At 36.8% G+C, this 23,671-nt stretch overlaps 1 protein-coding gene across 3 annotated transcripts in view; it reads right to left on the minus strand.

Annotated features, from left to right (window-relative positions):
• Nucleotides 1-324: 324 nt before the first annotated feature.
• The window catches only part of LOC103704779 (dolichyl-diphosphooligosaccharide--protein glycosyltransferase subunit DAD1-like), a 56,348-nt gene continuing 33,001 nt past the window's right edge, over nucleotides 325-23,671 (minus strand). For all 3 annotated transcript variants that reach the window (XM_039117940.1, XM_039117939.1, XM_039117941.1), the window contains 4 exons: nucleotides 3,229-3,276; nucleotides 664-751; nucleotides 533-576; nucleotides 325-453 (listed from right to left, as the gene is read on the minus strand). In XM_039117940.1, the coding sequence (XP_038973868.1) occupies nucleotides 370-453; nucleotides 533-576; nucleotides 664-751; nucleotides 3,229-3,276 (264 nt within the window). In that variant the 3' untranslated portion in view covers nucleotides 325-369. The remainder of the gene's footprint in view (nucleotides 454-532; nucleotides 577-663; nucleotides 752-3,228; nucleotides 3,277-23,671) is intronic.

The following is a 23,671-nucleotide window of genomic DNA, read 5'->3' on the forward strand; positions in this document are numbered from 1 at the left end:
GTTATTGGTTGATATCCACGACTAATATTTGGCATAGCAAATTCTGTCGACGGACCCCACAATTATCATCTCCAAAGCTAAGCAACATTAAGCAAATGTTTCAGTTATCACCATTCTGGTAAAAACACCTGAAACCAGAATAAATAAGCTGTCACATGATACCACTTTGATGCAGAAACATCTCCCAAAAAGAACAGCCTCTTGAAGGTGGCGACGTTCAATTCACAAAACAAAAGGTGCAAACCATGGAGCATGTAGATCATTCGGTTTATACATGGCGATACTGTAAGTTGTGCTATCACTTTGAAGTCCAATAGGATGCATCAGAAACATAATTCTATGCCTCGGTGCACCAAGGCACAGTTTCTCCTACCCGAGGAAGTTCATGACGACCAGATGGAGCACCAGATTGCAGAGAACAAAATCAGCATAAGCTCGTTCTGGTGGTAGATCCTGAGATGGATCGTTATTGGTTAATCCATAGAGTGATGCGAAGCTTAAAGTGAATGTTTTAAGTTCCAGCAGTAGTTACCTTAAACTCCTTATTCTCTTTGTTGACTTGAATGCGGAGACAAACTGCATCATCACATATGAGAGTGCTCGAACAATTAATTATCTCAAAAAGAGTAGCAGGAAAGAAGGTATCTGAGTTAAACTTCATACCTGCAAGTACCGCTGTACCTACACAGGAGAGAACTCCTGAGAGGAAAGAGTTAAATGGAAATGATCCAACTATTCCCATGTAGACAACCTGTTGCAGCACAGAACACCATAATAAGCAGTCATATGAATTGAGAACTAATCAGCATTACTATTATGCAGTACATTTGTTCTGATAATCCAAGTGTCGTCAATGAATTCATGGTTGATAATTATTAAAACTTCACTGTGCCCTTTATTTGAACATGGAAAACGGATCATCAGACTTGGGAAAAGCCTATAAACGATGATTACTTTGCCCTCTCAGTAACAGTTGTTTGTTACACATCAATTCTACGATCCTAGATTGTCAAGGTACCTAGGAATGACTCGTTGTCCAACACGAATGGGTTACCTTTAGTGGGCTTAATTCACAAAGGCTTTTGAGGAACATTTCAGTTAGTCCAAAATCAATATATGGAGGAAAGATGAATATTGAAATTCAGTCTGATAATCTATGTTCGGAAGCATATGTCGTGTTCAACATGTTTGTGGGACTATGCGTCCCCAGAAAAAAATGAATCGGACTAAAAAAGAAATGCAAAGTCAAGATCAGGCACCTAACCAGCACCTTTTGAGATACAGATCCATGTGTCTGGGCCAAACCCTATCCATTTAATGACCGAGAGTTAAGTAAGGTGGTGTCGTTGGAACATAAAAGGTCCAAGAGGTCAACCGGGATTGAATCAGGCCCCACTCAATTCAGACCCAATTCAATATGTTTAACCACAGGTTGGGTGTGCAGCCAGCAGATGGATAAAAGGAAAGGCAAGAGGAAACATATTGGCAGGCAACTACGCCAAGTGGTCCAAAAGACACATCAAAGGAACAGGAAGTGAGGAGACTTGGGTAGTAGACAACTATAGGTAACTAGCACAGTTAGTAAAAGATTTTTCTTTTTCAAGGAAAACAGCAATGAAAATCCTGCATTTAACCGATGAACAGTTAAGTAACATGACCTAACCTTCCTCTTCTTTTAAAAGGAAAGAATTTTTATTATGGACCTTACCGATAGGTTTAAGTTTCTTGGTCTCATGAATTTAACTGGGCTACACCTGTGATAGCTAGCCTATTTCAAATAATATAGTCCACTAAAATGTCACCAAAATCACAAGCACAACACCACTAGTATTGAATGCCTAGGATAGAGAACTTAGAAATAGCAGCAAAGCTTACTACAAATGTATTGTTCTAACTTTCAAGCCCTAGTTCTGAATACACGACAAAAGTTTAGCAAATGTTATAAATTAAAAATGATTTGAATCAATAATGTCGTTTACAATTTATTGACCAATTTATAGACAAAACACCATTATTAAACTGCATGAATAGAATTTTGACATGACTCAACCATAGCATCTACAATTTACTGATCAATCATGCACAAAGTACCACTATCAACATCCCATAAGCAGAACTTTAGACAAACAATGTCCATATATGATTGAAAAAACCTGTCATAAAAGCAGTCCAAGTCTCCAATGAATAATCCACTTATTGATTTTTCTTTTCAATTTTCAACTAGGACAAAGAAAGCAACAGAAATCACCCCCATTAGCATCTCAAATTACTTCACGAAAATCAGAAAGACAAAGAATTCCCAGAAAAGGCCCATCCTATTTGAGATTTACTCTGCTACTAGATTTTGTCTTTTTCATCACAGCAAGAAAATCTTTTCTCACAAAGTTAAAAATGATCTTCAATAATTCATAGATCCAAACTTAAGGAACTTGGCCTTTTAAAATTATGCAGAAGCCAACCCATAATGAAGTGCTTAATCTTCTTGATGACATCACATCTTCACTAAGCTACTCTCGTGTTAGCTTTCAAAGACATTTAATAATAGGTAGATATCTCTCACTAACACCTTTTAGTTGTTATCTCGATTGCTAGAACATGGCTGAAAACAAGCTATTTCTTTCTTTTCCAAGGGAATTAGGAACTACCTTAATTCTTACTCTCATATATTCTTGTACATTGAAGAATACTAACCTATTCATAAAAACAGCAGTTTCCTTCTTGGTTTCCCCTGATTAACATACAAAGAGATCATGTTATTTGATGAAGATAGTCATTTTGGACTACCTGAACCATATAAAAAGATGTTGCCTTCAATGGTCAGGTGCTGCTCTTTATATCGACAAACTGGTATAGACAAGTAAGAAGAGTACCACTATCATGGCATTCAAAACCTCATTGCAGAACTAATACTGAATATTATTTTTTTATGTATCTTGTGAACCATAAATAGGAGACATTGTTTTAAATGTAGGATGGTATACACTTCCTCATGAGTTCAATGGGATTATCGACAGGAACCTCAGCATCATATACCATATCTGATTTTAATATTCTGAGATAATTCTATGAAGTTTGAAATAATATACAACACTAGAATCAATATTTGTTTTCATTTTTTCTTTTTTTTCATTTTGGAAAGAATGATAAGCAAGACCTAGGTTTGAGAGAAATGAAGAGCAAAGCCCAACTTTTCATATCATATATGGCAAAAATGGTATCTGCTCATACCTGAATTACAGCTGTAACAATAGCATAAACCACGTAAAGATCAATGATCTGCATTGTTTATAAATGAAGAGAGAAGACACAAGTCAAATCCTCTATCTTAATGAAACGAAAAGGAAAAGCAATATAAATTACAATGGATAAAACCCTTTCATATATTATGTGTATTAGTTAAACAATTATGTAAATGTCATATTGGTTCAAGTTTACATCCTATGTAATTATGAAACCCTTTCATATATTATGTGATTACATCTTATGTAAATGACATAATTGTTTCAGTTTACATCTTATGTAAATGTCCTATTGTTTAAGGATTTTATTTACATCTCATGCAAATAAATTTTGTTTAACTAATACATACATCTCATGCATACATTGTTTTAAACATAACCTTAAACAAGTATGAACATTATGATTACATGCATCTTATGTATATTTTCAGATCTGAAACTTTAAACCTATTATGCTATTCTCTGGATTTCAGATCATGCATTACTTGATTTAAAACATTGTAATCTATTTGCAATTCTAAAACAATTTGCAAGATCACAGCAAATAAAAATTTGCATGCTAAAAATTTCGCAACCTGAAATTTCAGCACACAGAAAATCCAGCAAGCATAATTTCTTTAAAAATCAGATTAAAAATATGGTAATCAATCCTTAAGTCCTAATCATGCTCCCTAGAACCATGGCTCTGATACCACTGCTGAGTTACGCCCCGTTCGATGCGACGTTCGCAGCGGAATTCGAACGGAACGTCGTTCATCGTATAAACGTGCCTCGGATCGTAGAATTCAAAAATTTTTCTGGATCCAAATACAGAAGATCTTTGAACTCATTAGGAAGGGGAGTGATGAGAGCACAAAAGTGCGACCTACATGTCACTAAAATTAGTGTTGTTGCTAACCGATAATGATAAATTCACTGGATTAATATTATATTTGAGTTTGACACAGATTTTAATAAATTAGAGATAAAATGCACATTGAGTACAAATTTGACTTCAGAAGGATCCCTTCCCAGATCCGACCCGGTTGAAGATCGCGTCGGGTCCGAGTCGGGTTCGGGTCCGAATCGGGTCCATTTCTTTTGTGCTTTTGGGAAATAATTTTGGGCAAATCTAATTTGGCCATATCATAACTATGAGGTGCTGGGTGACCCATGACTTGAAAGACTTGCAATTGACCTCCAGTCAGAATAGATGACCCGTGATTTCATTTCCTTCTCCCACTGCAGCGTAATCCAAGCACAGCGCCCAGCCAACTCGTCCGCCACATCGATCCCAAACGCTCGTTCGAACTTATCCGACCAAGCATCCGCGTCTCTCCCGTCAATCCCGCGGCGTCTTCCCAGCAATCTCTCAGCAGCCATCATCCCATGGCCGCCTCTGCATCACGCGTCCATGAATGGCATCCAACCGAGTCCGCGTGTGATCGCCTCCTCCCAGCTTCCATCCGTGAAGCATTCATCCCGCAGATCTCTCCTTCCGCTTCATCAACGCCTCCTCCCAGCGTCCGCCTCTCCCATGAGCTCAAGCATCCAAGGATCCCGAGCGATTTTCCAGCCATTTCTTCCGCCCATTTCAAATGCAGCCCGTAATCCCATGGATTGACGCCCTTTGCCTCCATGCGGGCCTCCTTCCTTCCGCGACAGCATCCTGCATTTCCTCCTTTCCGGATCAACGTCCTCAACGTCCGCCTACTCCCTCCTTCCGTTTCCAATCCCGCACCCATCCACGATCGGCTCTTCCCCGTCGATCCCGCGGCCAGCCTTCCGTTTCTTCGCCAGCCAGCGGATCCCATTTGCAGCATCCCTTCCGCCCGTGATTCTCCTGGAATCCCAGCGCTTCGCAATCACCGTGCTGCCAGCTCGTCCCCAACGCGTCTCCAAGGGCTATAAGAGGAGGGGGAGGAAGGAGAGTTGGGCTAGAGGGTGGCCGGCGGGTCCAAGGAGGAGAGGGTAGTCGGCTGGCCCAAAGAGGAGAGAAGAAGAAACAGAGCATTGCTCTATTCTTGGGAAGAAGAAAGAAATAAAAAATTATGTTTTATGTTGAAGTTCCACCGTGGGAGAGAGGGGGATCGAAGAGAAGTGATTTGTTTTTCTTCCTTTGTTTTCTTTATGTTTTATTTTGTAGAAGGAGGAAGCATTAGGCTTCCAATCTTCATTTTATTTTTGTAATTGTTCTTTTATGCAATCCATTAATTTTTCTTTTATGCAATTCATGTTTTAAGTCAAGTTTAATTCCTACAGTTTATTTTATGCATTCTAGAATTCTTGTTTTAGTTGGAATATATGAAATTTTCTTTCATTCAGTCTATGTTCCAGGCTTCAATCTTCCTAAATACTATTTTCATCCATGCCAAAATTTTTCTTTGAATAGTTAAATATTTTATTAAATTTATAAATGTTCTTCGATTCCAAGTATCTGTCTTTTTATTATTTTCAAATGGAAAATATTCTCTGATAGACTAGAGAATCATTTAACATCCTCAAAGTAATGTTTTTATTCTACCATTCAAAAATCGATTTAAAATCCGAGTGAATGTTTTAATTTTTATGCAACTCCAATTGCCTCCCTGCGGATCGACCTCTTACGACCACTATTCTTCGAGTAGAACAGATAAGAGTAAATTAAATTTAAACTTTATTTGTCGGTTCTAACAACGATCTATTTAGCATATTTTTAGGTAAACAGGAATCGGACGAACAGAATTTTGGCGCTGTTGCAGGGGAGGCAAATCGAGAAGTAAGAACGATCACGAAGATCAAATCGGATTTTGGATGCCCGGAGTGAACGCACTCCGGTAGTAAGTTTTTATTTTTATTAATTTTTCTTATTTTGATTATTTTTAGTTAATAATTTCATAGTTATTAAATTCTGAAATTTAAAATTTAAAGTTTTTTTAAAAAGTAAAAAAATAAAAAATTAAAAAAAAAGATAATTAAAAAAATTGAAAAAATTTCAAAAATTCAAAAATTTAAATTCAAAATTTGAATTCTGAGATTCGAAATTTGAAATTTAAATTTAAAAAAAAGTTAAAAAAAAATTTAATTAAATCAAAAAAATTAAAAAAAATATTATTTTGCTAGTAATTGATAGGGTGCAATCTCCCGAGGTTATCATACCTCTATTGGGACTCCTCACGAAGTAATCTCCAGAGCTTATTCAACAGATATTCGGAGATTGACTTACGCATAAGGATTGTGTTTAGTTTACATTCAAGTTATTGCTATATAAAAATTAAAAAAAAATTTAAAAAAAATTAAAAAATAGTAAATGAAATTAAAAAAAATTGCTTGCTCATTTAATGAATACAACCTAATGACATTTCATAAACTTTAAAAAAAAATTATTGAATATTTGCTGCATTTAGTATTAAGCATTTGCATAAAAGAATTTAAGGGCAAACCATTAAAAAGATAAGGTCGGAAAGTCATTACCTATCCTTAGCCCAAAAATCACCACCCTGCATACATATCCTAAGCCAAATTAAATTAAAATCAATTAGACGTTGGCCTTAGGGTTTTCGAGCTCAATTAGGCTCTTGGAAAGAAGCGGCTGAAAGCCACTCCAGTAAGGATTTAGTAATTGGTGATGTCTAGAAAAGTTTTACAATAGTGAGAACTGTTACGGGTATTGTGGTATCGGTGTATCCCTTCTGGCACCACCACACACCCCGGGACTTTTCTGATCACTGGTTACTGGATCGCTTAACTGGTAAGCTCAAGCTTAATCTGAAAAGGAGATTAGGAGCTGTCTAATCTAGAGAGAATTTTAGAAACTTTTTAACCTGATAAATCTCTGTGCAACTAGATTTAAGAAGCTACTAAATCTCACTTAATTTTAAGACTAATAGGGTAAAATTGTTGTGTGGTGTTGGTTGTGGTTATCTGTGTCTAGCCCTTCTCTTCTCTTAGGATTTCGTTTATTTTAGGAGTCAAATCTAATGAATTGTTGATAATGTATGCATGGTAGAAGGTCATTAAGGGATAAGTGTTGCCCAGTAGATACAACCCAAGAGGGGGGTGAATTGGGTGTTTTAAAAACTTTTTGTCTGATTAAAAGAAAACACACAAGTGTATGTGCAAAAGTGAAACTAAAGTTGTAACCACAGTCAATCGCAAACACAAAAGTTTATAGTGGTTCGGAGCTTCCACTGCTCCTACATCCACTCCCCAAACACCTTTGGAAATTTCCACTATAATCAGCGATTACAGTCCGGTAGTTTTGCGAGTGCACTACCCAACTCGTTGTTTTACCCCGGGCTAACAACGAACCCTACAATCCGGTAGTTTTTCGAGTGAACTACCCAACTCGTTGTTTTACCTCGGGCTAACAACGAACCCTACAATTCGGTAGTTTTTCGAGTGAACTACCCAACTCGTTGTTTTACCCCGGGCTAACAACGAACCCTACAGTCCCCCAATTTTAACTTAGGCTTGGGATGCCTATCCCTTGTTCCAAGTCCCTTGACTGAAACAAGCTCAATATTCAAACGTTTTACAAAGATTTAAAAGCTCTTATGAAAGCAAATATAGCAATGAGAAACAAAAAAAAAATCGGAAGAACCCTTTTTGCCGTTGGAAGCGTGGATGATGGTGGTTCTTCCGATGTGGATCACGTTGGCTTGAATGCGAGCTTTGATTGCCAAGTGGGAGTGAGTAGATGAGCACGAAATCAGATGGGAAAGCTTGAATGCACTTGATTTCTCCTCTTGAAAGCACTAACTCCCTTGAACCTCTTTCTCTTTCTTCTCTCTTGAATGATCTTGTGTTTGGTTGGTGAGAAGTTGTTGGAAAGCACTTAAGAGCTCCCTTTTATAGCCCAAAAAGCAAATATAGCCGTTAGAGATAAAGTTAAAGAGATTTGAAATTCAAACCAAACCTGCAAAAGTTGTCAGTCGCGTCCCAGGCGCTCCGGAGACGTCTCCGCTTTATCGCGAGACGTCTCGGCTGTAAGATTTTACTTTTGACGATGTTTGGGGTCGACTCGGCGCTTTACGGGGGCGACTCCGATGATGAACGGTTTGAATCCTTATTTTTCTGTTTTTCTGAGAGGGTCGCCTCGGCGCTTTACGGGGACGTCTCGGCTTGTTTGCGCTTTTTGCATGGGGACGACTCCACTGCCTTGGGGACGACTCCGCCGTTATATCTCCGAAAAACATATCTTCTGGAATTCTCTGAGAGAGTCGACTCCGCTCTTTCAGGGGACGTCTCCGCTGCCTTATCACTGAAAAAGACATCCTCTGGAATACCCTGAGAGAGCCGACTCCGCTACCTCGGGGACGACTCGGAAAGTCTGCTTTTTACTTGCGGGGACGACTCCGCGTCCTGTGGAGACGGCTCGCGCGCATCTCTTGAAATCAGCCTTTCTGCCGCCACTGAGAGAGTCGACTCCGCTACTGAGAGAGTCGACTCCGACCCTGCGAGACGCCTCGCCAGGTGCCGGGGACGTCTCCCGACGTGCCAGTTCTTCCTGTTTGTGCCAGAGACGTCTCTGGGACAAACCGGAGACGTCTCGGCTGTCCCTGATCTGTTTTCTTCAACTTAAAAATTCTTCAATAAATCCTTGAAAAATATGGAAACTTGCCTAGACATTTCTTAACAATATTCTTAGTTAAACACCTGAAATCCTCAAATAATTTGTTAATATAAAGGGAATTATACTCTAGTGTTTTGTATTCATCAAAATCCATTAGGAGGTCAACAATCTCCCCCTTTTTGATGATGACAAAACACTGAGTATATGCAAAATTTAAAATTTAAACATATACACAGTATTTGATCAGATGTACAATTATTGTGTTTTGGTTAGAGCTAGATACAGTATGCATAATTCAATATAGTCAACTGTCAGTTCTATCCTTATGCATAAGTGTTGATCTTAGTAGCTCTTTGAGCAATTTTGGCATATCATCTATCACTTTTAGATTTGAATCAAGTTAAAGTGTAAATTAATGAAATATTGATGCTAACAACAATTAAAAACCAAATACTTTTGACTTCCCCTTTTTTTTCCAGAAGGACAATTGTCTTAAAGCCAATATTCTTCAATTTTATCTTTTCATTTTGTTGATTCTAATTAAAATTTCAAGTATGAGTTTAAATTTTGTATTTTGCATTCCATATTGGTTCTACTCCCCCTTTTTGACAAAACTTGGAGTAAATGCAACACATAAAGCATTATGAGCATATACTCAGATATTTCTCCCCCTTTTTGACAACATCAAAAAGATAGTGAAACATTAAGCACAAAGATAAGAATGCTCAAGGCAATAATGTTAGAAAAAGATAAATGAGCATAGATCAGAGCCATTTCGGATAATTTCAGAGCAAATTATGATGAGAGCACATCTAATGTGATTCCAAGGATAGTTTTCAACTCAAGTGTAGATGGAATCTTTCTTAAGTTAATTCAAGAAGTACCACAAATGATATTCAAGGAAAGCACGAATGGAAATCTAACCTCTCTTCAATAATAAGTATGAAAGCTTGTTCATTTAAGATCTTTTGCCCAATATATTAAGTATTTTATCAACATGAGAGCAATTTAATTAATTTTTAGAGTATAAGATCAAAACTTATATACTTGAAAAACATATCATCATGTTGGATCATTAATTCTTAATGACTTCAAAGTTCTTTTATGCATAAGATATATTATCCAATTAACAAGCCTCAAGGTGTATCATAAAGATTTTCAGATTTAAATTTCAGATGATACATATTGGAGAGTATTAGGATCACTTTTCATTTAGTATTCTTTCTCTCTCCTTTAGTTATGGATTTATGCGATTAAGTTCCATAAGATCTCTCCTTCTGAGATTTTCTTTCTCCCCCTCAATTGATCATTCCATTTAAGAGTTTAGAATTTGAAGATAATGTTCAATAAAATTGTCAATCTCAAAACAAATATATTTTCTATAAGTTTCAGCTTATTTTCATAAGACTCAATGTTTGAGATAAGACAACCTTTATAGAACTCATCTCAAGGTATAAACTTATTATATAATTAAAGCAAGTCTTGCAATATAAGGAGGTTCATCAAAATCAATCCATAAAAATCAAGGTATGAGATACTGAATATCTAAAGCTCCCCCTCAAAAGATGCATTCTTCTTTAATCATTCCTTTTTATTGTTGAATTTCAGATTTTAGTGATAAACGTGAATAAAACTGAAATTCTATGATATCGAGAATGTAGAGTAATCTAGTGTTATTCAAAATTTTGTAGCAATTACTCTTTCTAATCCTTCAAGAACAAGTTATGCTTTTTCTTAATCTTAGAGAAAATGTATAGAAATATTAATCAGAAAATGATTCATTTGAAGCTCAGTTTCTTTCAAAAGCATTTACATTTTCTTTCTTTTAGAATCATTTGAGTGAGCTGAAATATTTCTAGCTTTAAGATCATTCACTCTATATATATTCTGATGGAAGTCTTTAAGAGTGTAGGAGAGAAAAACATATAGATGATCATTGAGGTATATATATTTATAGAACTCAAATTCTTAATTATAGTTTTTCAGCAATGTATACATGAAGCACAATAAATCTTTTAATATCAAAATAAAATCATATATTTAGAAATTTTTTGTTTGCAATCAAGATCATCGAAAGACACATCATTTGGACCAATATTAGTACACTTTAAAGATAAGAAATGATATGTTTCAGATGCGTATCGGGGCAAACAATCAAGGCATCAGAATTTCTCTATTTTTCTTAAACTGTAGTTTTTATCTAGAAATCATATTGAGTTTAAGCTTTTATACAAAATCAGATTCTGAATTTCATAAAGATTTTCAATAGAGGCTTTCAAAATCATAATTTGAGATATGTATCTTCCACATTGTAGCTCATCTTAAATCATTATTATTGAAAACACATATTTCAAACATATAAGAGCATATTCAGAATATTTGTATTTATGTTGAGTTTTGGTATGAATTAGAACATTATATACCAAGGTTAGGCAAGTTGAAAGATAAAACAAAATCAATTCATTTTGCCTAATTAGAGATATACTTCTCTTCTCCTTTTTACAAATTTATTCAACTTTCAGATTTTAAAGATGATTGTGAACGACAAATTTAAAATTTCTTTTCAATAATACCATAAAATAACTTCATATAGTATTTCAAACATTCAATCAAATTATCCAAGCATGGAGCATTACAAAATATTGAGAATCCATAATTCAGAACATCATGCCACATGCAAAATATATCATGTGTTAAGTCATGCATTAAAATATTAAGAAAAAGCATGTCAAGGATCAAAATCAATTTTTTTTCAAATAAACTCCCCCTATTTAAATTTAATTTTACACTGATTTCATCCTTAAAATGTGTTTTCAAGTGATTAAAGCTTGACTTGATTCTTCTTATATACTTTCATTTACTTTGTCATTCATTTTTACTTTCTTATGCTCTATACTCTATTTGCTCCCTATCCGGTGGAGTTGGAAGGGGCACGAGGTACTACCACTAGCCTCCCTCTTGTGCCGTCCCTAATATGCCCTACACCGAATAGTTGGGTCAAATAGTGCCGGGTACTACCACTAGCCTCTCCATTGGCACCATCCCTATGATGAGCGATATAGAAAGGTTAAAATATTTACTTTAAACTCTCCCTCTATTTAAGTGTAATTCATTACGGATTTTATCCTTCCAAAAGAATGCTCACACAAGTCTGACAAATGTGGTGAATATATTACGCTTGTTTTGCTTTTTCTTAAGATTGGAGTATTTGCCTTTACTTAGATTTTACTTCTCTTGAATAATATCCATTATCTCTCCTTTATCTCTCTTTCTTTTTGTTATTCTCAAGTAATTTTCTTGAAAGAGCAGAATAAGAAATAATCAAATGTATCATATAGAGGTATATCATGCAAACACATTTTCATTATGCTCAAGAATTCATAGCTTCTCACAAGTCATTTTAAATCAAAATTCTAAGTATAAACTTGTGTAGTTCATGGTTATGACATAGGTAAAGATATATTTTAGTTTGGGCAAACCATGAAACAATTTCTAAAAGCACAAGTCAATCAATACATATATAGACATGATATCAAGAAATTAATAATTAAAGACTTTAATCATGCCATAGTAAGGTTTAAGTTAGTGACTTTGCTCAGCTAATTTATGAGAGAGGTATCTAAAATTACCGAATCATTCTGCATTCTTCAAGTCAAATACCTACTAGATTTCTTATGTGTAACCTTTTGGCTAAAGAAAGTCCTCTCTCTTGTTTGCATGTGAATGTTTATTGTACCTTTTATGGAGGTGTCCTTCAAGTTGAAATCTCCCATTTTCTTGCTCAAGGATTCTGCAAACTTCTTTTCTTTCTTGAAAGAAAGTCATTAGTTTCTTCAAGATACAAAACATTCATCTACCATATTTTTAACTAGATGACTCAATACAAGATATGACACTAGTTGAATGTTGAGTCACTTTACTCAAGAGATTGCCTAAGTATAAGCAAGCACATATCACTTGAACTAAAGAGATAGTTTCATTAACCAAGATGGTTCAAGGACAAGCATGTGAGGCAATAGGAAGATTTATCAAGGTCAAATCAATTTCTTATTTTCAAAATCAATTTAGTTTAGATTTTATTTGCTTAAGATAATTATCAATAAGACACGCTAGCTAAGTTTTAATCAACTTATCTTAAACAGTTGTTTCTATCAAATTTCAGATTATGATTTATTTGTTATCAATAAATTATGATTCATTAGAGTTAGATTGAAATCTTGCACATAATGAGCATACAATCTGGTCTACTTGCTGTATGATAAAATAAGTATTCTATCATGCTTCAATACAGCTTTAAAAACAATAGATCTACCTTGCTCATTCTTTTCAAATTCTACAAGATGAGGTCATAGAATACCTTCTTCATGCCGATCTTCTATAAGAGTTTTCTTGTGGACTAACTTTGGTCAATGAAGATCCTCTTTCTTGTTTCTCTTAATTTGGAGTTTGAGAGAAGATGTTAGTTCATTCATCATACATTTTCAAACTCACCTTGCATGAGCTTAGTAAAATCTTCATATAAATCCTCGTTTGTAGAGCCAAAAAGTGATATCATCAATGTATACTTTGAGCAAATAAGATATCACAAATTCTTCTTTTTGATGCATAGATTTATCACTATTACTTTCTATCAAAAAGTTACTCAAGCTTTTATATCATGTATATTGGTGCATGTTCCAAATCACATATTGCTTTATCATATTTGTAATGAGTGTTTTCTACACATTCATTTGACAGACTATAAAGCTCATGAAGCAAGCAAATGATAATGGTGATCTTTACTTCTAATCATGCAAGAATTTTATCAAGATCTAATTCATCTTTTCTTGATTGAATCTTTTAGCAGTCACCAATTTTTCTTCATTAAGTGCATTTCTGAAAACTCAATTTGGTTCTAATTATTAACAAGTTTTCAGATTTTATCGACAAGATTTTAAATTCTCTTTCTTTTAAAAATGATTTAGTTTAACTTGACCAATTCTAATCTTGTTCATTCATCTTAAGGTGTTTTAGTTTTAGATTGTTATATGTAAGAAAAAAGATTAACATATACATATATAATCTGATTTTAGTGACTTGATGAAAGATCATTAGTCTCATAAAATGAATTGATATTTCTACAACTAGGATCTTTTCATTGAATATTCTATATGCATTGCTTGATGAATGATACCCAAAGATAGAAGTATCTTTATCAGATTTGGCATTATTTTCATAAGAACATATCAAGCATAACATGTACGACTGAAAAATATGAAAGATATGCAATAGTTCATTTTCTATTTTTCAGAAGATCAAATGGAGTTTTCATCAAAAATACACCTAATAGAAACCATATATATGACAAGCAATGATGATAGCTTTTAACAAAAAAAAGTAGATGACTATCATACAACATTGCCTTTTTCATTTCTTCAAGGATTCTATTAATCCTATTTTACTTATGGTGTTCTTGGTGCAGAAACAATTGTATTCTATTATTTTCTATGCACAACTTAATACAAAATTGGTTTTCAAAACTATGCCATGATACTTCGTTATTTTCATAGTTTGCAAACCTTTTTCATTTGAACCCTTTTTGTGAGTTTGTGCCAATGTAGACAATATTTCAATTTGAGTGCCAAGAACAAAGCCAATGTAAGCTTTTGAAAAGCTTAGTGTTGGAAACAACATCTTTAGATTTAGAGATTGGTTTTTGTTTGTTTCCTTAGTTAATGTGCATAGCAAACTTTGACCTTGCAGAAGATAATCTAAGTAAACCAATGACAAGATCTTTTGAGATTAAGTACATACTAGCATGAGTTGATTTTATATCCCAAGGATGGTTTCTTTAATCTTGGTATTCATAGTGCATATATTCAAAGGCATACCAAGTGCACATTTTCATATCTATGATCGATAAACAATAATGCCATGGATAAAAACTCTCAATCAAGCATATAGAGAATTCATAGAGTTATTCTTAGCAACTTATCCAATAGTGAGTAAATTATACTATAAAATGAAGTGATTTGATTATATTTCCAAAAGTATTTTCCATATCACAAAATTGATCAATACTTGCAATTCATATTTTAATCAAATACTAAAGCAAAAATAATGATGAGATGCAAGGGTTACTGATTTCATTATTATTATTTTTAATCACTTTTCATAAGTATATTTTAAGTTTCAATTTTTTTTGACGTGTGTCTAGAACATCCATTTGTATGAGAGTTCTATTTGTTCCATGGGTATCTTGGCACACCTACATCTATATCCTCATATTTTCATTTTGGGTACCCAAGCTTGCTTGGGCCCTTGAGAGTTAGGACATATGGTTCCTTTTGGAACCCAAATTTATTTAATTGTAATAACTTTACCATTTGATTTAATTATGTTAGAACGATAGGTAAAGTTGTTATGTTCATTCTTTTCATGTTTGAAATAAGTTATCTTATTTAATGGTTTGCTTGATGCATTGATAACCTTTTTCTCTAGAGATTTATTGTTAAGTAAAGGAGTCAAGCCAAGTTTTAGTTTATCATAAGCAACATATTGGCTTTCAAACATCATTTTTAATCGTTCTGAACTTACAGTAAATTTGTTAATAAAAGATTTTAATTGATTAATTTCTTTACTTAAGTTTTGATTTGTTTTGATTAAGCTATGATTTTTCTGAATCAATTCTTCTGAAATTAACCCTAAGCTTTTATATTCAGAATTTAGTTTGTCATGTATTTCAGCAATAGAATTTCTTTCTTTTGAAATTTTCAAATTAAGCTTTTTAAGATTTTTATTTTTCATAGCTAATTCTTTACCTTCACCATACAAATCATAAAAAGCATTTAAAAGTTCATCATAAGAAAATTCTTCTTGAAAATCATTTGATGTAAAAGTAGATTCAGATTTTACCTTATCTTCTTGTGCCATAAAGCAAAAGTTAGTCACCTCTTGTAGTTCTTTAGAGCTAAAATCATCGTTGTTGCTCCTAGCTTTCATTTTCTTGCTTGACTCTTCCTTGGTCAAAACTTTCTTCCTTTTTATCTCTTTCTTTCTTTCTTCTTGCTTCCTCTTCTTCTTTGTCTTTAGGAAGCTTTTGAATCTTTCGGTGTTTGGGAATGGATCCTTGTTTCTATTACCGAACTCTTTGTTTTTTGAACTGATCTGCCTTTCAGACTGTTCTTCTCTAGGAGTCGACTCGTACAAATTGGGAGTCGACTCGGCTAATGTGGAAGATTCTGCAATCTCATTGTTAGTACGCAATTGAAGCACATGTGAGCTAATCTGAGATTTATCATAAATAATTGTTAAAGTATTCCAGATTTCTTTAGCAGATAAGCATGCAGAAATCTTATGAAATATAGATTCATGGATAGCACAATATAGAAAGTTCATAGCGTTAGCATTCAATTGTGCTAACTCCTTTTCATTGACATTTTGAGAGAGTGTGTGAGGTCCATCTATAATGATATTCCATATTCTATAGTTTTGTGATTGAACAAAAATTTTCATTCTAGCTTTCCATTGAATATAATATGTTCCATCAAATAGTGGAGGTCTGTTTATGGAAAGTCCCTCGGCAAATAATATGTTATGTGGGGTTGTCATAATCTTTAGCTCTAGTCGGTTAAGACTATAATTAATAGAAGAGCACCTGCTCTGATACCACTTGTTGCCCAGTAGATACAACCCAAGAGGGGGGTGAATTGGGTGTTTTAAAAACTTTTTGTCTGATTAAAAGAAAACACACAAGTGTATGTGCAAAAGTGAAACTAAAGTTGTAACCACAGTCAATCGCAAACACAAAAGTTTATAGTGGTTCGGAGCTTCCACTGCTCCTACATCCACTCCCCAAACACCTTTGAGAATTTCCACTATAATCAGAGATTACAGTCCGGTAGTTTTGCGAGTGCACTACCCAACTCGTTGTTTTACCCCGGGCTAACAACGAACCCTACAATCCGGTAGTTTTTTGAGTGAACTACCCAACTCGTTGTTTTACCCCGGGCTAACAACGAACCCTACAATCCGGTAGTTTTTCGAGTGAACTACCCAACTCGTTGTTTTATCCCGGGCTAACAACGAACCCTACAGTCCCCCAATTTTAACTTAGGCTTGGGACGCCTATCCCTTGTTCCAAGTCCCTTGACTGAAACAAGCTCAATATTCAAACGTTTTACAAAGATTTAAAAGCTCTTATGAAAGCAAATATAGCAATGAGAAACAAAAAAAAAATCGGAAGAACCCTTTTTGCCGTTGGAAGCGTGGATGATGGTGGTTCTTCCGATGTGGATCACGTTGGCTTGAATGCGAGCTTTGATTGCCAAGTGGGAGTGAGTAGATGAGCACGAAATCAGATGGGAAAGCTTGAATGCACTTGATTTCTCCTCTTGAAAGCACTAACTCCCTTGAACCTCTTTCTCTTTCTTCTCTCTTGAATGATCTTGTGTTTGGTTGGTGAGAAGTTGTTGGAAAGCACTTAAGAGCTCCCTTTTATAGCCCAAAAAGCAAATATAGCCGTTAGAGATAAAGTTAAAGAGATTTGAAATTCAAACCAAACCTGCAAAAGTTGTCAGTCGCGTCCCAGGTGCTCCGGAGACGTCTCCGCTTCATCGCGAGACGTCTCGGCTGTAAGATTTTACTTTTGACGATGTTTGGGGTCGACTCGGCGCTTTACGGGGGCGACTCCGATGATGAACGGTTTGAATCCTTGTTTTTCTGTTTTTCTGAGAGGGTCGCCTCGGCGCTTTACGGGGACGTCTCGGCTTGTTTGCGCTTTTTGCATGGGGACGACTCCACTGCCTTGGGGACGACTCCGCCGTTATATCTCCGAAAAACATGTCTTCTGGAATTCTCTGAGAGAGTCGACTCCGCTCTTTCAGGGGACGTCTCCGCTGCCTTATCACTGAAAAAGACATCCTCTGGAATACCCTGAGAGAGCCGACTCCGCTACCTCGGGGACGACTCGGAAAGTCTGCTTTTTACTTGCGGGGACGACTCCGCGTCCTGTGGAGACGGCTCGCGCGCATCTCTTGAAATCAGCCTTTCTGCCGCCACTGAGAGAGTCGACTCCGCTACTGAGAGAGTCGACTCCGACCCTGCGAGACGCCTCGCCAGGTGCCGGGGACGTCTTCCGACGTGCCAGTTCTTCCTGTTTGTGCCAGAGACGTCTCTGGGACAAACCGGAGACGTCTCGGCTGTCCCTGATCTGTTTTCTTCAACTTAAAAATTCTTCAATAAATCCTTGAAAAATATGGAAACTTGCCTAGACATTTCTTAACAATATTCTTAGTTAAACACCTGAAATCCTCAAATAATTTGTTAATATAAAGAAAATTATACTCTAGTGTTTTGTATTCATCAAAATCCATTAGGAGGTCAATAATAAGTTAACCCCATTTGATCCTGAGATTGATAGAACTTTTCATCACAACCTGCGAACTGTAAGCCAACCGTCAATCTCTACAATGGGTGAACATATTAGAACTTTGAATGAGTTGTTCGCACCCGCATCTGCTAGTCCCCCTACTTGCATAGTATTACCAATTAATAATGCAGCCCAATTCGAGATTCGGGCTGCAACAATAAACATGTTACCCAAGTTTCATGGGTTCGAGAGTGAACAACTCTACATTCATCTAAACAAATTTTTGACAATCTATCAAACGTTTAGAAATCAAAACTTAGATGAAGAGGGTATCAAATTAAGGTTGTTTTCCATGACTTTAGAGGATCGTGCTGCTGCATGGCTGTATTCCTTTGCTTCAAATTCCATCACATCATGGGAACAACTATCTAGGAAGTTCATGGCTAAGTTCTATCCCATGGTAAAAACTGAAAAAATTAAGGATGCCATCAGAACTTTTAGAGGAAAATCTGAGGAGGAATTTTCCCAACTCTGGGAAAGATTCCATGATCTTTTGGTCAAGTGCCCGCACCATGGGCTTGATAGGGCTGATCTATTACATTTCTTTTACAAAGGATTACCTCCAGCACATAGGAACATGATTGAATCCATGCATAAGGGTAGGTTCATGAAGCAAACCCCTGATCAAGCCTATGAGTTCCTTGTGGACTTAGCTGAAAATGCTCAAAATTGGAGTAGCTACAGTCAGGAGGTAGATAGAGATGATTATGGGTCTAGAGAACCAAGTACATACGGAATAAAAACAGACCCAGAATTCAAAAATGTCATGTCCAATCTGGTGAATGGGGTGAATAATCTAAGTAAAAAGTTGGATGCTTTTACAGTTTCCACTAACTCAAACTCACAAAAAGAGTCAACTTCCATCATGAAAGTGGAACATGAGCCACAAGGCTTATGCATCTTGTGTAACAGTTCTGAGCATCTAGTGGAGTGTTGTCCTAGTTTACCCAACATTAAGGCTGAGCAGGCAAATGCTCTAAATTCATATAATGCTTTAAGAAACCCACTCCCAATTCATTCAGCCTAATTTATCACTCTGATAATAGGTTTCACCCGAACTTCTCATACAAGCAAAATGAACCTATTCAGCAACAAGGTGGTCCACCAGGTTTTCAGAGGAACTTTTTCAGAATAGGTCCATCACAAATGAACCAACCTTTGGTTCCATCTGTACCTCCTTACAATACCCCTGCCCCACAACAATCTTCAACTCTAGAAACCATGATGGCTAATATGATGAAGCAGCAACAAGACTTCATCCAACAGCAACAACAGACCAACATGGCTCAAACACAAACTAACCAATTCCATGCGCAAGCGATTGCAAAACTTGAGGTTAGTCTGAGCCAAATAGCTAACTCTCTAGGGGATAGGAAGAGAGGTGAATTGCCAAGTCAGCCAGTACCTAACCCTAGTAGGCAATAGAATCAAGAGCCGAGAGGCCAGTTTCAGATTTGTTGCCCAAGGTGACAAGCCAAGAGGGGGGGTGAATTGGTTTCTCTTAATTTTTACTATCTTACTTATGTCAATTGATGAGTTAGTGGAATATAACAAAGCATAATACAGACACACAAGAAGTATAGTGGTTCGATGCTCTCCTAAGCACCTACGTCCACTCCCCAAGCGACCCCTTGGAAATTCACTATAATCCCGCGGATTACAGTTGGATTGTTTTCCGGGCTCACAATCCAAAAACCTTTACACTTTGGTTTTCCGGGATCACCAAAAATCTATGTTGGTTTTACGGGCTCACCAACGAACCTATGTTGGTTTTCCGGGCTCACCAACGAACCTTTACAATTGGTTTTACGGGTTCACCAATAAACCTACACCGTTGGTTTTGCGGGCTTACCAACAAACCTTTACAAGATGATTAATAAAAGAAGTAAGAAGATTTAAGCTCCTAGATGAGCAAATATAACAATTATAATCTACAAAGAAGAGTTTAGAGAATAGTTATCGCTTGATGAGACTTCTCTCTTCTTTGTCAAGGATGCTTCACTTTTCAAGGATGGATGGAGCTCTTAATGACTCTTGGAATCTGCTCAACCACTTTCTTTTGACTCTTGAATGAAGCACTTAGATGAAGAAGATTAGGGCACTTGTCTTTCTTGTGTACTCTTTGATATTTTGCAAAAGGATGTTTTCTCTGATGAATAGTGCCACTTTAAATAGTTTCCTTCATCCATTGGACAAGCCCTAATGGTTAGAATTCAAAAACTAGCCGTTACTCACTGTTGGAAGGACAAAAAGTACTTCTGCAAAACTAGCCGTTATGCTTCTGCCCGTGCTTGGGTCGACTCAACTTTTACTGGGGTCGACCCAACTTTCACTTGGGTCGACTCAACCTTTCCTTGGGTCGACCCTCTCAGAACCACAGAACCTTGCAATTCAGCCTTCCTTCACTTGGGTCGACTCAACATCTTTTTGGGTCGACTCAAGGTTCAGTTGGGTCGACTCAACTTCCACTTGGGTCGACCCTCTCAGGGTTTCCAGAGAACCTATTTTGAATGTCATTGCCTTTGGGTCGACCCTCTCAGTGTTTGGGTCGACTCAAGTTTGGGTCGACTCAACTTCCTCTTGGGTCGACTCTCTCAGTGTTTCCAGGGAACTGCTTTCTTGAGGCTTGAGAGGCTTGAGGTTTGGGTCGACTCATGCTTTCCTTGGGTCGACCCAACTACTGTTCATCCGTGCCATTTTTGCAGAAGTGTGCCAGATGCTTTCTTGATGTGCCGGGGTCGACCCAATCAACCTTGGGATGGACTCAATCCACACTTTGCTGCAACTCAAGGTTAGATTCATCCATATAAACAATGAAATGCATATTTATCTTATTATATGAATATACTGAGAGTAACAGACTTATAAATGAAGTATCGAATTAACTTGTAACATACTCTTGATTATTGTATTAATCATCAAAATACCACTATCATCCTCAATCTCCCCCTTTTTAATGATTACAAAATATAGAGTATGAGCCTATTGATACTTATCTTAAAATTAGTTTTAAAAGGGCTCAAGTTGCTGAATTTCAGTTTTTCAAATTTGAGAGTGAAGTCTCCCCCTATTTCATCCAAATATTTCCAATTTGACTTTTTGAATTACTCCCCCTTTCTTTTATATTTTATTAAAGATGAAACTTCAAAAATTTGAGATAAAGCATGAGTTTCAGATTATGTATCGAGGTGTGAAAGGTATGTGCCAAATTCTAAAATTCTATGTGCTAAATTCTGAAATTCAATATAAATTTTAGATTTAATCATTTTCATTGTTGCAAATTGCTCCCCCATGAATGTATATGCTTTTCTATTATAATTTTCAACTTGTTTGACAACTTATTTCTCTTTCCTTACTCAACTTATTTCTCTTTCCTTACTTCTCCCCCTTTTTGTTATCATCAAATAGGTGCATGGGAATAGACACAATAATTAACAAACATTTAAACTTCATTGATCAAAATGGAACATTGTAGTACAATAATGCCAAAACAAAAATAAATACAATGTTCCTCAATCAAAGTTCAAAATACATGATCAACACAAAATACATATGAGAACTAGATATATATCCTAGGCTCTAATCAGAAATGCTAATATCAGCCTAGGGAGTATCTAATGGCTGTGATCTAGTCCTCATCCTCCTAGCATAAGTGGCGAGGGGAGGTCGAGCTTGATAGGACTGAGTCTAGCGTGGAGCTCGGTGAGCTGGATGACTCTGTGCCGAAATCTCTGACTCAGCTGCCTGTGGCACAGATGGTCCATGAACCTCTCTTTCTCTCCGTAGAGCTCCTATCTGCTCTCTAAGATCACTGATCTCAGCAGTCATGATATCTAGTCTGCTCGTCAGCCCATCAGTGATAGTCCTCGCCTGAGCTGACATAAGCTCAGTCATCCTACTCCAAAACTCATCTGTGTCTCCCGCAGGAACAGATGACGAAGGTCCAGCCTCTGAAGGTGCTGTAGGATGATCCGTAGGCTCCTCATCCTCAGGGATGGGGTCTCCAATCTCTGGTGCATCACCTTGAATCCCAGCTTCAGTACGTACCCACTGCCCGTTCACCTTCTCATAACCCATGCGAATGAGGGTTCGTGCAGTGTATGTGTCAGTGAATAGCAGATACCTGGAGATCTCTCCCTCTATTGATATATCATGCTGTCGGAAGATCAGGGTGAGTATCATACCATAAGGCAGCGAGACTCTGGAGTTGCATATTACCTTCCTCATCTGCCTCAGTATCATAGCCGGGAGATTCAGGGGAATGCCCTGAATAATATGCTCCATAACAACCAGATCTCGCTCTGAAATGAGATCAAATCTCCCGCTCTTCGAAAACAAAATCCGACCAATGAAGTTGTGCAACAACCTCATTTCCGCTGAAAGAGAGCTTGCTATTACATTTTCTGAGTAGTCGAAGTCTTCATTCTCAAGAATCAACTGCAAGGCTCTCAATTTGTTTTCTGGCTTTTCTGGAGTTGCTCCTTCGCAGGGGAGATGAAGCAACTCACTCAAACTTTCTTCGGAGACTCTAACCCTTACTCCGCGAACTTTGGATATAAGCCCTCCCATTCCAGTTTTAAGGAAGGCATAGAACTCACGAACTAATCCCGGGTAGATCACCACATCTAGGGAGCAAAGATACTCCCATCCTTGCCTTCGGATCCATTCTTGATCCAAAAACTCGGAGTGGATCCTTCTCCCCGTGGTAACCGGTCTCCCCGCAAATTTGGCAAGTTGTACTGAAGGGGAGGGAGGAGGAGGTGGCTCTACACGTGTCTCACCTTGTGGAGACACTGTAGATGGCTCTGTAGCATCCCTATCCGCACATGTGATCTGCGAAACTCTCCCGGATCGCTTGGCTACGGCTCTTTTGGGTCCCATTTCTCCAAGATCTTGATGTAATCTACTGTTTGGAGATGATTGGAGGAGATTTGAGAGTGGAGAATAGGGTTTTCGGAAGAGGACAAAGTAAAAACAGTACCCTAGATGGCTCACGGGTCCCCCTTTTAACAGTGGGGTCCCGACGTTGGGTCGACCCTAGGTTTTTCTTGGGTCGACTCAACGTTGGGTCGACCCTATTCTGGGTTGGGTCGACCCAAGTTCAGAAATTTTTCTTTCTCTTTCTTTTCCCTTTTAAAAATTTTCCTTTCTTCCAATCCTTACAAATTCTTACTGGGACAATGATACATGAGTAAGGAATCTATAGATGACAAGTTTGACTCATGTTTCATGAGTTTTTAGAAATGGGAGGAGTGTATCATGAGACTGCTTGCTCCCTTTTATATCTCCTCAATAAAAAGGATTACATATGCCTAATTCCCTCCTAAGCGTGCAAAATCTATCTTCACTCAAAGTTTTGTGAATATGTCAGCTAATTGTTTCTCAGTACATACATGCTCAATACATATGTTTCCATTTTGCACATGATCTCTAATAAAATGATATCTTATTTCAATGTGTTTGGCTTTAGAGTGCTGAACCAGATTTTTA

Source organism: Phoenix dactylifera, unplaced genomic scaffold (assembly GCF_009389715.1).
Source record: "Phoenix dactylifera cultivar Barhee BC4 unplaced genomic scaffold, palm_55x_up_171113_PBpolish2nd_filt_p 000288F, whole genome shotgun sequence".
Classification (NCBI taxonomy): domain Eukaryota; kingdom Viridiplantae; phylum Streptophyta; class Magnoliopsida; order Arecales; family Arecaceae; genus Phoenix; species Phoenix dactylifera.